At 37.8% G+C, this 12,488-nt stretch overlaps 1 protein-coding gene across 1 annotated transcript; it reads right to left on the reverse strand.

Annotated features, from left to right (window-relative positions):
* Positions 1-168: 168 nt before the first annotated feature.
* Positions 169-3,103, reverse strand: LOC143864148 (pentatricopeptide repeat-containing protein At5g66520-like). The gene is made up of 2 exons (XM_077375004.1): positions 2,304-3,103; positions 169-2,204 (listed from the first exon to the last, which is right to left on the reverse strand). The coding sequence occupies exons 1-2, from the start codon at positions 2,773-2,775 to the stop codon at positions 1,093-1,095; spliced, it is 1,584 nt and encodes a 527-aa protein (XP_077231119.1). The 5' UTR covers positions 2,776-3,103; the 3' UTR covers positions 169-1,092.
* Between the last annotated feature and the right edge of the window lie 9,385 nt (positions 3,104-12,488).

Below are 12,488 nucleotides of genomic sequence, written 5' to 3' on the forward strand. Positions count from 1 at the left end.
ATCACAGCACATATTTTCTAAAATGAATCGCTGTCACTGACATGTAGATAGGAAAAAATATTGAAATGAAATAATACATTAGATTTCGTCATCATCAATACAAGATTGGATATGAGCATTAACACATTTAAAATGAAAATGAAAAATAAGTCAAATTTTCAAGCAAAATGCCTCAAATGAGAGCTTTATTTTTGAATGATGGTAGGCTTTAATAAAAAAATGGGAAGGAAAAACCATGACCAAGGTTGGTTGGTCAGTACAAAGAGCAAAGAAGAAAAACAAACTGAAAAAGAGAGCGCAAAAACTCAACAAGATCAGGAGGACGGAATTCAAAAAAGTTCAGCCTATATATGTCCACCCCCATATGGGCCAAACGGTCCGCTTCACTGTTACCCGATCTTCTGATATGACGGAAGCATAGCTGGTGCCCTTTCAATCGATCCAGAACCTCAATTAAATCCACAAATCTCCAATGGTAAGGACTTCTCCCTTCTAGCCATTTAATTAAATCCACAAATCTCCAATGGTAAGGGCTTCTCCCTTCTAGCCATCTGATAACATCGAGGGAGCCCCCTTCCACTATCAGCCTGCTCAAGCCAACTCTCTTGAGGAAGCCTAATCCCCACCAACACTGCCTTGACTTCCGCTTCATTAGAATCCTTGATCCCTATCGAGCAGGAAAAAGGCCGAAACGGACCACCTAGTGATATCTTCTTCATTCCTTGGAGACCCCTAAGACAGGCCGGGCAGAGGTTTCCAATGCTCGATGCATCAAAGTTTAGTTTCACCATACCTCGATTTGGAGGGTTCCAACGAGGGGATGTCGTTTATCCCCTTTTGTTTGCACCACAAGTCTCCTTCTAGCAGATCCTGAGATGCATCGTAAAGAAGAACGAGAGGATATAGATGATACATGCGGAAAGGCTCTCAAGAAAGTAGATCTTCGAATTTGGATTAGAGGGTATCATAGAATGGTCATGACAACAAATATCTTAATACAATGGCAAACAAATCCTGCCCTCAAATTGTTTATGATATCAAGGTCAAATGTCCAATATATGATGTGAATATCTCTTACAACTAACACTCCCTTCAGATACTCAAAACTTCATCAGTTCCACGAGGCTGTAAATTCAGATTCTTAGCCCAAACTTCTAATGCTGAATAAATCTTCTCAATTTCAGGTTGCAATCTGTCACCAATAGAAAACTCATGAGCAACATTATTTAAATCAATCAAAGTACAATCTGGTGGTTTCTTAAATCTCCTCTCCTTCATCAACTCCCGCATTTCTTTATACTTGTCCCACTTCTGTGCAGCAGCATAAATATTCATTAGTGGCAAATACCGATTACTATTATAAGGTTCCAATTCTATCAATCGCTTTCCCAAATACTCTCCAACATCTATATCACCATAAACCCTCGCGATCCCAATAAGTGCACCCCAAATAGACGACTGATCCCCCAAGGGCATGTCCATAATTATCTTAAATGCCTCATCAGGATTACCAACTCGCATGTAAAGGTCAACCAAACACCAGTAATGGGCAAATCTCGGCTTAATATTGAACACTGAGCTCATCATTTCAAAATGCCGAAGCCCTTCATCAACTAAACCGGAATGAGCACAGCCAGTCAAGACACCCAGAAATGTAATATCATCAGGTTTTATTCCTTCATTCAACATCAGAGAAAATACACCAATCGCGGCCTTACCTTTATCTTTACCCGCGAGTCCAGCAATCAGAGCATTCCAACATATCAAATCCCTCTGTGGCATTTGCCCAAACAGTGTAACTGCAACTCTCAAACCACCACATTTACAATAAAAATCAATCAAAGCAGTACTTACATGAGCAGGCATACAAACCCAATACTTAACTAAAAAGCCATGAATAGATTTCCCATATAAAACCGCTTTTAAATGTGCTGCCGCTGATAAAGAACTAACAAATGTACTATCGTCCGGTTTGAATCCACACTCCATCATCTGCCGAAACAACCCTAAACCCTTCCCAAACCTACAATTCTGCACATACCCACTTAACAAAGTGTTCCAAGTAACAGAATTTCTCACTGGGGTTTCCCAAAACAACCCCGAGGCGGCATCTAAATCACCACTCTTAACATACCCATCAATCATGGAATTATAAGAGACGGTATCTCGTTGGGACATTTCGTCGAACACTTGTCGGGCGAGGTCTAAACCATTACAAGAAGCATACATATGAAGTAAAGAGTTCAAAACAGGAAGAACAGATAAAAACCCTAATTTCAAAACCTGGCAATGGAAAATCTCACCTTGGTGGATTCGATTTAAATGCGCGGCCGCGTTGAGAAGGAGAGGGAATGTGTACTCATTGGCCGCGGCTCGGGAGGAGCGGCACAAAAAGAGGATTGCATCGGACGGTCGAGATTGATTTATGTATGATTTGATTATGGTGTTACAAATAAAGGGGTTTGGGGAATTGAGGTGAGTATAAATGAGAAGAGAATAATCAAAAGATCCAAAAGGAGAGAGGGCACAAAATCTAATGAGGCGACTGGCGATCAGGGTTTCGTTGATTGAGCCTGAGACTATGAAGAGGGCGTGGATTTTCTTAAGATCGGACATGGAAGAGCATGAATTGTCTAAGAAAGCGAGGATTTTGGAAAGAAGGCTAGGGTTAGGGAGAGTGCACAAATTGGGGATTTTGGGTAGGGGGTTAGGGTTTGGGAGAGTGTAGAAATTGGGGATTTTGGGGAAGAAGGAAGGGAGAAAGTGGCGATACATTGAATATAAGAAGAGGGATTAGGGTTTAGGGTTTTGAAATAGGAGATGGAGGTACAAAGAAGAGAATAGGAGGGTTTTGGATTTAGGGTTTTGTTATCAAAATTGCCATGGGTTCTGAAGCATGATTCAGAGAGTGAGAGGGAGAGAGACGCCTGTGAGAAGAAGATGAGAACGATGACCCCATATCAAATGATCTGGGCCATCCATTTGTGGGGCCCATGTAAAAAATGTAGCCTTGGAATCTCTCCAATGGATTATTAATAACCATTGGATTAGGGGGGATTGATTGTGGGCTGTAGCTCATTTTTTCTCAAACGTTTATCTATGGCCCAACAATTATGCTCTTGTTCGTTTAAGACTAGTTGCAGTCCCGTGCGATGCACGGGGCAACAAAAAATTATGTTCTTGAAACATATTTTATTATAACTTCATAGCAAAACAGCCAAAAATAGAATGCCAAACGTTAACGGTGTAGAATTCCTTTTTTATAGGTGTAGAATGCGAAACATTTGTGTAGAATTCTGTTTATAGATATAGATGAGAGATTTTAGCATTTATTTTCTCTTTAATAGAAATGGAGTACGGTGAAGAGGGGTTGCAACGTTGAATATAGAGTTATTTACTACATTCAGCTTATATATATATATATATATATATATATATATATATATATATATATATATATATATATATATATATACAGAGGAAACTGATTGGTGAGCTCCCCAATCACGTGGGTCCCACATTTTGGGGAGTGATCCAAACCATTCATTTGCAAGGCCTTATCATAGATAGGGGGTGTACCAAAAATCAGCTCCATAGGATCATCCTAACCCCTCCATTTGTGGAAGACAAAAATGGGGCAGATTTGCCCATCTATGTAAGGGACTTTCAAATGAATGCTTTGGATCATCCTAACAAAGTGGGCCCCCATGTGATTGGGCGCTTAAGCTCACCATAAGTTTGGTGAGCTTAAGCGCACCAACAGTTTCCTCATATATATATACATATATATATATATATATATATATATATATATATGAGAAAACGGTTCCTACACACATGTGTAGATAAGTTATCTACACACTAGCTTAAAATACAGTGGGGGCCCACATTGTTTGGGTGATCCAAACTATTCATTTTTAAGGCCCTCACATAGATAGGGTGTCCATAAAAAATCAGATCCATAGGATCATCCTAACCATTCGAACTGTGGAGGCAAAAAATGGACTAATTTGTGAAGGTTTAAAGACATCCATTTTACCTCCACAAATCGTTGGGTTGGGATGATCCTATGGATCTGATTTTTTGTAGACAGCCGATCTGAGGGCCTTTAAAATGGATGGCTTGGATCACCCAAACAATGTGGGCCCCCACTGTATTTTAAGCTAGTGTGTAGAGAACTCTCTACACATATGTGTAGGAACCATTTTCTCATATATATATATATATATATATATATATATATATATATATATATATGTGCGTACTCGGTCGAGTAGATAAGCTTATCTACTCGGTCGGGTTAAAACCAGTGGGGGCCCACATTTTTGGGGTGATCCAAACCATTCATTTGAAAGGCCCTTACCTAGATAGGGTGTCAACAAAAAATCAGCCTCATAGGATCATCCTAACCCATGCAACAGTGGAGGGGAAAATGGGGAAAAAATCGACAGACACAGCTTGTCCACAAATCTGCCCATTTTTCCCTCCACTGTTGGATGGGTTAGGATGATCCTATGGGGCTGATTTTTGTGGACACCTTATCTAGGTAAGGGCCTTTCAAATGAATGGTTTGGATCACCCCAAAAATGTGGGCCCCCACTGTTTTTAACCCGACCGAGTAGATAAGCTTATATATATATAGAGGAAACTGTTGGTGAGCTTAAGCTCACCAAACTTATGGTGAGCTAGCTTGCCCAATCACATGGGTCCCACATTTTGGGGAGTGATCCAAACCATTCATTTGCAAGGCCTTATCATAGATAGGGAGTGTACCAAAAATCAGCTCCGTAGGATCATCCTAACCCCTCCATTTGTGGAGGACAAAAATGGGGCAGATTTGTGTCTGTCCATTTTTGTCCTCCACAAATGGAGGGGTTAGGATGATCCCATGGAGCTGATTTTTGGTACACCCCCCATCTATGTAAGGGACTTTCAAATGAATGGTTTGGATCATCCTAACAAAGTGGGCCCCCATGTGATTGGGCAAGCTAGCTCACCATAAGTTTGGTGAGCTTAAGCTCACCAACAGTTTCCTCATATATATATATAGGAAACTGTTGGTGAGCTTAAGCTCACCAAACTTATGGTGAGCTTAAGCGCCCAATCACATGGGGGCCCACTTTGTTAGGATGATCCAAAGCATTCATTTGAAAGTCCCTTACATAGATGGGGGGTTTACCAAAAATCAGCTCCATAGGATCATCCTAACACCTTCATTTGTGAAGGACAAAAATGGACAGACACAAATCTGCCCATTTTTTGTCCTGCACAAATGGAGGGGTTAGGATGATCCTATGGAGCTGATTTTTGGTACACCCCCTATTTATCATAAGGCCTTGTAAATGAATGGTTTGGATCACCACAGAAAATGTGGGACCCATGTGATTCGGGAGCTTAAGCGCACCATAAGTTTGGTGAGATATATAGAGGAAACTGTTGGTGAGCTCACCAAACTTATGGTGAGCTAGCTTGCCCAATCATATGGGTCCCACATTTTGGGGAGTGATCCAAACCATTCATTTACAAGGCCTTATCATAGATAGGGGGTGTACCAAAAATCAGCTCCATAGGATCATCCTAACCCCTCCATTTGTGGAGGACAAAAATGGGCAGACTATGTAAGGGACTTTCAAATGAATGGTTTGGATCATCCTAACAAAGTGGGCCCCCATGTGATTGGGCAAGCTAGCTCACCATAAGTTTGGTGAGCTTAAGCTCACCAACAGTTTCCTCATATATATATACTACAATAAGCTGGGATGAAAAGAAGAGATTTTTTTCCATTTTTTTAAAAATTACATAAGAATTACACATCACATTTTTTGAACAAATGCACCCATTCAACTTATATAATTTCAATCCTACCCCTTCCTTTATGCTTTTAACAAAGGTACCCATTAAATCATATAATTTCAATCCTACCCACTCCTTTATGCTTTTAACAAAGGCATCCATTAAAGCTATATAATTTCAATCTTACCCCCCTCCTTGATGGTTTTTAATAAAAAATCTATAGGGTGATCTTAACCATCCGATTTAAGAGGAATTATAGAAACATCTATGGATTGGAGGGCTAGGATCAGCCTATGGAAATGATTTTTGGGGCACAACCTATTTATGTTGTGTTCCATCACATGGACGGTTTGGATCAACCTATGACGTGGTCCGTACAGTTCTTTGTTGGCCCGTGCGAGGCACTTTTTACTAGTATATATATATATATATATATATATATATATATATATATATATATATATAAGAAAAGAAAAGAAGAGAATTTTTTTGAAAATTCTATGAGAATTACGTATCACTTTTTTTGACTTTTTTTAACAACTGCACCCATTCAACTCACATATTTTCAATCCTACCCTCTCCTTTATGCTTTTTAACAAAGGCACCCATTGAAGCCACATAATTTCAATCTTACCCCCCTTATTTATGGTTTTTTAATAAAAAATCTATAGGGTGATTTTAACCATCCGATTTAAGAGGAAGTATGAAAACCTCTATAGATTGGAGGGCTAGGATCAGCCTATGGAAATGATTTTTGGGGCACAACCTATTTATGTTGTGTTCCATCACATGAACGGTTTGGATCAACCTATGACGTAGTCCGTACAGTTCTTTGTCGGCCCGTGCATTGCACGGGGTTTTTTACTAGCATACAATAAGCTGGGATGAAAAGAAGAGAGTTTTTTCCATTTTTTTGAAAATCACATGAGAATTACACGTTACATTTTTTGAACAAATGCACCCATTCAACTCATATAATTTCAATCCTACCCCCCCCCCCTTTATTTTTTTAACAAAGGCACCCATTAAATCATATAATTTCAATCCTACCCCCTCCTTTATGCTTTTAACAAAGGCACCCATTAAAGCCATATAATTTCGATCTTACCCCCCTCCTTTATGGTTTTTTAATTAAAAAACTATAGGGTGATCTTGACCATCCGATTTAAGATAAGAGGAATTATGGAAACATCTATAGATTGGAGGGCTAGGATCGGCCTATGGAAATGATTTTTGGGGTACAACCTATTTATGTTGTGTTCCACCACATGGACGGTTTGGATCAACCTATGACGTGGTCCGTTGGTTTTTTAATAAAAAATCTATAGGGTGATCTTAACCATCCGATTTAAGAGGAATTATGGAAACATCTATAGATTGGAGGGCTAGGATCAGCCTATGGAAATGATTTTTGGGGCACAACCTATTTATGTTGTGTTCCATCACATGGACGGTTTGGATCAACCTATGACGTGGTCCGTACAGTTCTTTGTCGGCCCGTGCATCGCACGGGTTTTTTACTAGTAACTAATACAATAAGCTGGGATGAAAAGAAGAGAGTTTTTTTTCCATTTTTTTGAAAATCACATGAGAATTGCACTTCACATTTTTTGACTTTTTGAACAAATGCACCCATTCAACTCATCTAATTTCAATCCTACCCCCCTTTATGCTTTTAACAAAGGCACCCATTAAATCATATAATTTCAATCCTACCCCTCCTTTATGCTTTTAACAACGGCACCCATTAAAGCCGTATAATTTCGATCTTACCCCCCTCATTTATGATTTTTTAATCTCTCTGGAACTCACGTGTCCCCTCTACACATGCAGCTTCTGTGTATAGCTTATACACTGTATTTCTTTTTCCATTTTTTTGAAAATTACATGAGATTTACACATCACATTTTTTGACTTTTTTGAACAAATGCACCCAGTCAACTCATATAATTTCAATCTTACCCCCCTCATTTATGGTTTTTTAATCTCTCTGGAACTCGCGTGTCCCCTCTACACATGCAGCTTCCGTGTATAGCTTATACACTGTATTTCTGTGTATAGAAAGGAATTCGATAATTTAATGCTATAATTTAGATTTTTGTTATCACCAACGAGATTAGAAAAAGTAGCTATTTTTTTTATATTTTTTTTGCTAATACGACGACTGCTCATATAAAAATCTCTATAGTTTGAAGAGTTGGGATCATATTAGGGAGATAATTTTTTCGGCGAGGCCTGTACGGTGGGTCGCAACAAATGAACGGTTTGGATCTTTGAATAAAGTGATCTCATGCAATAATTTTTTAAAAATGCACTATTTATGGTGTGCACTTTCTTCAAAGATCTCAAGTGTTCATAATTGGGTCCAGCTAAGGATTCATGATCAATTAGAGAAGGGAGGGAGTATTGGCTGTGAGAGAATGGGTGGGGCCCACCTTCAAAAAGGCAGCATCCTTGATATTTGATCCAACAACAGCCCCTTAAACCGATGGATACTCTGAGCAGTTTTACAAGGCTTATTAGGTGGGATTAGGGGTGGCAATGGTTCGGTTTCGGTTCGGTTCGACCCCCAAACCGAATCGAACCTACATTTGAATCGGTTTGATTTTACTGAACTGAAACCGAACCGGTTCCGCTAATTTTTATATCTACTAGATTTTTTAATGAACACTTAGCTCTTTTTAAAAATAACTTACTTTTGGTTCAAGTAACATAATCGTCTCCTATTAATTCTCTTCATGTGAAACATGCCCCTATTAATTAGGTTATTAATTTTAACGATAAACAAATCGTCTAGGAGAGAAAATCACTTTCAATTTTTTTTATAGACACCCCTATTAATTAGCTTTTGAAATTCCTATTAATTCATTTAGAAAATCGCTCTCAATTTTTTTTGAGAGACACCCCTATTGATTAGCTTAGTGTGAAAACTGCTCCTATTAATTAGCTTTTTCTAAAAATAAGCTATAAAGCATTCTTTATACTTTTTTAATAAAAAATCTATAGGGTGATCTTAACCATCCGATTGAAGATGAATTATGGAAACATCTATAGATTGGAGGGCTAGGATCAGCCTATGGAAATGATTTTTGGGGCACAACCTATTTATGTTGTGTTCAATCACATGGACGGTTTGGATCAACCTATGACGTGCTCCGTACAGTTCTTTGTCGGCCCGTGCATCGCACGGGTTTTTTACTAGTTATCTATATACATTATAGCGGAAGAGAAATTAGAGAATTTTTTGAATATTTCGAAAATTCTGTGAGGTTTACACGTCAGTTATGGTGTTTTTTACTACAAACCCCTTCACTACCATACTGTTTCTATATCCATATGTAAGGGTAAAATAGGAAGTTTCATGAGCTGTATCCACACGTCTCTTCAATATCTCCTTTTAAGAGATATTTCTGTGTATAGTTATGTCAGAGATGTTTGACTTTTTCCAGTAATTGTCATAAACTACTACATGTTGTTCGTATTTATTTGGTAATTTAAAAACTTTGTAACCATTATAGGTAATTTGTCATTGAAAACTTTATAACTTTAGCTTATTTACTTTTCTTTTGTCATGATTACTTCTTTTTTTTGCTACCAACATTTGCCATCATTTTGACATGCGCATCTTTGCACGAGGATCTTTTATTTGTAATTATTACTTTTTTTTATGTTTGCTAGCAACAGTTGACATTCGCATCTTTTCACCGAGAAAATTTCAATCCTACCCCCTTGATGCTTTTAACAAAGGCACCCATTATATCAAATAATTTCAATCCTACCCCTCCTTTATGCTTTTAACAACGGCACCCATTAAAGCCATATAATTTCGATCTTACCCCCTCATTTATGGTTTGTTCATTAAAAAACTATAGGGTGATCTTGACCATCGGATTTAAGATAAGAGGAATTATGAAAACATTTATAGATTGGAGGGCTAGGATCGGCCTATGGAAATGATTTTTGGGGCACAACCTATTTATGTTATGTTCCTTCACATGGACGGTTTGGATCAACCTATGACGTGGTCCGTACAGTTTTTTGTCGGCCCGTGCATCGCACGGGGTTTTTTACTAGTATATATATATATATATAGCAGAAGAGATTTTTTTGAAAATTCTATGAGAATTACACATCACTTTTTTTAACTTTTTTTTTTATCAAATGCACCCATTCAACTCACATATTTTCAATCCTACCCCCTCCTTTATGCTTTTTATCAAAGGCACCCATTAAAGCCATATAATTTCAATCTTACCCACCTCCTTTATGGTTTTTTAATAAAAAATCTATAGGGTGATCTTAACCATCCGATTTAAGAGGAATTATGGAAACCTCTATAGATTGGAGGGCTAGGATCAGCCTATGGATATGATTTTTGGGGCACAACCTATTTATGTTGTGTTCCATCACATGGACGGTTTGGATCAACCTAGGACGTGGTCCGTACAGTTCTTTGTCGGCCCATGCATCGCACGGGTTTTTTTACTAGTATATATATATAAGAAGGATAAAGAACAAAATAGACTTCTATCATCTAAACGTTAGCAAGAACATGAAAGAGAATGATAAGTATTGTATAAGTAATCGCTAAACCTAAGGGAACAAAGAATATAATGTATCAACGATTCAACGGTATAAGTCTTGCCACATAATGGAAGCACAAAACAGAAAAATCAATAAATAAAAAAATGGCTGGAACAAAACTATGAATCACAGCAATAAAGTTTCATTTTAGTACTTCTTGAAATTTGAAGGGGAATGCAATCATAAACCTCTAAATTTACATTCAAAGAACATAGTTCATTCATCCATGTTGGTTTTCATAATGTTTTTATCTGGAAAAAATGAAATTTAACCAAAGCAAGATGTACTTGAGATGGTATGAAACAATTCAAGTGCAATAACGTTTCTTTCCAAGATCTTCATACATTATGGAAGAAAGTTCTATTCAATTTAAATATTTGCAGTTGAAAAATGAGATCCCTTGAATCTTGGTATGATGGTGCAACATGTGTTTGCCCCATCACTTTTTTAGTAGGTAAGCTTGGATTGGACCTGCGAGCTCAAGTTTAAGATACAAAGCCTGAACCATTGAACAGGAGGCCCATCATCATCGGGTAATTAATAGTAGTCCCTTTCTATAGTGATCAAGAAGGCACCTTGTTAAGTATTTGTCGAGAAAACATAACTAACACCTTAGGACCTTTTTTTGGGACCGCATATAAGAACATTGTAATTTAGTCTTTTGTTTAACTTCAAAACAGTTGTATATAAGATTAAGAAATTCATATTCCACTCCCGTTTTTATAAAAAAGATTGCATGTGTACTCCCATACGTTTGCATATTTAGGAAAAGACAAACAAATGTGATGAAAATCTCAATGATGGAGAATTTGCAGTTGATTACCTACCCTAAAAAACGCTCCATGTTCCGTCATTCGAAAAAGTTAAATTCCTTATATTTATCGTGGAAAGATGCTAGAAGTCGGGTGAATTCCAACAGCTGGGGAGGGTAAATCCCTTTGCCATAAATAATTATCGTGTGAATAAGCCCGGAGAAGGAATTGACAATCATTCTTGGATTACTAATTCATTCTGTTTCAATGACTTAGAATACTATCGTTTTGATAGTTGCTTTTGATATAACCAGTTATATGTTGTGCACCAAAATCTGCCTCTATTGGATGACCAAAATCTTCTAAAATATGGCAATTAAATGGGAGTTTTTATATGGTCTACGTGCGTCCAGGATAAAAAGTACATAATAGCCTATATGAATGGATGATATAAACCATTCATTTTGGGTTCCAATGTAGATAGGTAGTGCACAAATGAGTGCCATAGGATGATCCCACCCTTTGATTTTGTGGGCACATGTTTTGGACAACACCATATAGGAAAGCCCAACAAATCAAAGGGTTATTACCATCATATGACCCAGAACTCCAATAGTCCCATAGTAGAAGAAAAAAAAAAGGGTTGTCACTAATAAAAGAAATGGAAAATGAGGGTTTTTAATATTTCAGCCCTCTTAGAAATCAAACACATCTGGTAAAATTGTTCCTCTTCAGAAACCAACAACCATGGACAACTGAGTCGTATATAACTAAGAAATCACCGCCCATCCTCCTATACCAAAATTTTATAATGGTACCCCTAATTCTGGTTGGATGGTGACAACATCATGAATAATGTAACAGCAATTTGAGATTTTGGCTCGGTTAGGGTTCTACATGCTGTAAAAACCAATCAACATAAGGAAAAAAAAACTGAAATAAGGAAAAAGAAATTCAAAATTTCCATCAACAACTAAAGAAATCTGGAACTGAGAGAATCATTGGGCGGTCCGTGATTCAGCCCCGAAGGTCTTCCGGCGTGGTTGGAGGCTTTAGCCTAGCGGTGGATGGAGGCGTAGGAAGCTGGTGTAGAGGACATGATTGGTGGGGCAGCGTCACTCTTTGGTCATGTAAAAGTCCTAAATAAAGAGAAGAGGCTTTAATGGGGCTGATTTGGAATTATTGGAAGCGTTCAAAAGTTAATAATGGGACACGTTATATACGTAATTGGCAAGTTAGTCTGAATGAAGGACTAGGAAAATGCCGCTTGAAATATTGTCTTCTTGTGGGAATAGGAAAGGGCGTTTTGAAATAATGGAGATTTTAAAACCTGATTTATGGAGGAAAATCAGGAAATGA

The sequence above is a fragment of the Tasmannia lanceolata genome, unplaced genomic scaffold (genome assembly GCF_043159265.1).
Source record: "Tasmannia lanceolata isolate RefF3 unplaced genomic scaffold, GAP_Taslan_0.1 ptg000048l, whole genome shotgun sequence".
NCBI lineage: Eukaryota > Viridiplantae > Streptophyta > Magnoliopsida > Canellales > Winteraceae > Tasmannia > Tasmannia lanceolata.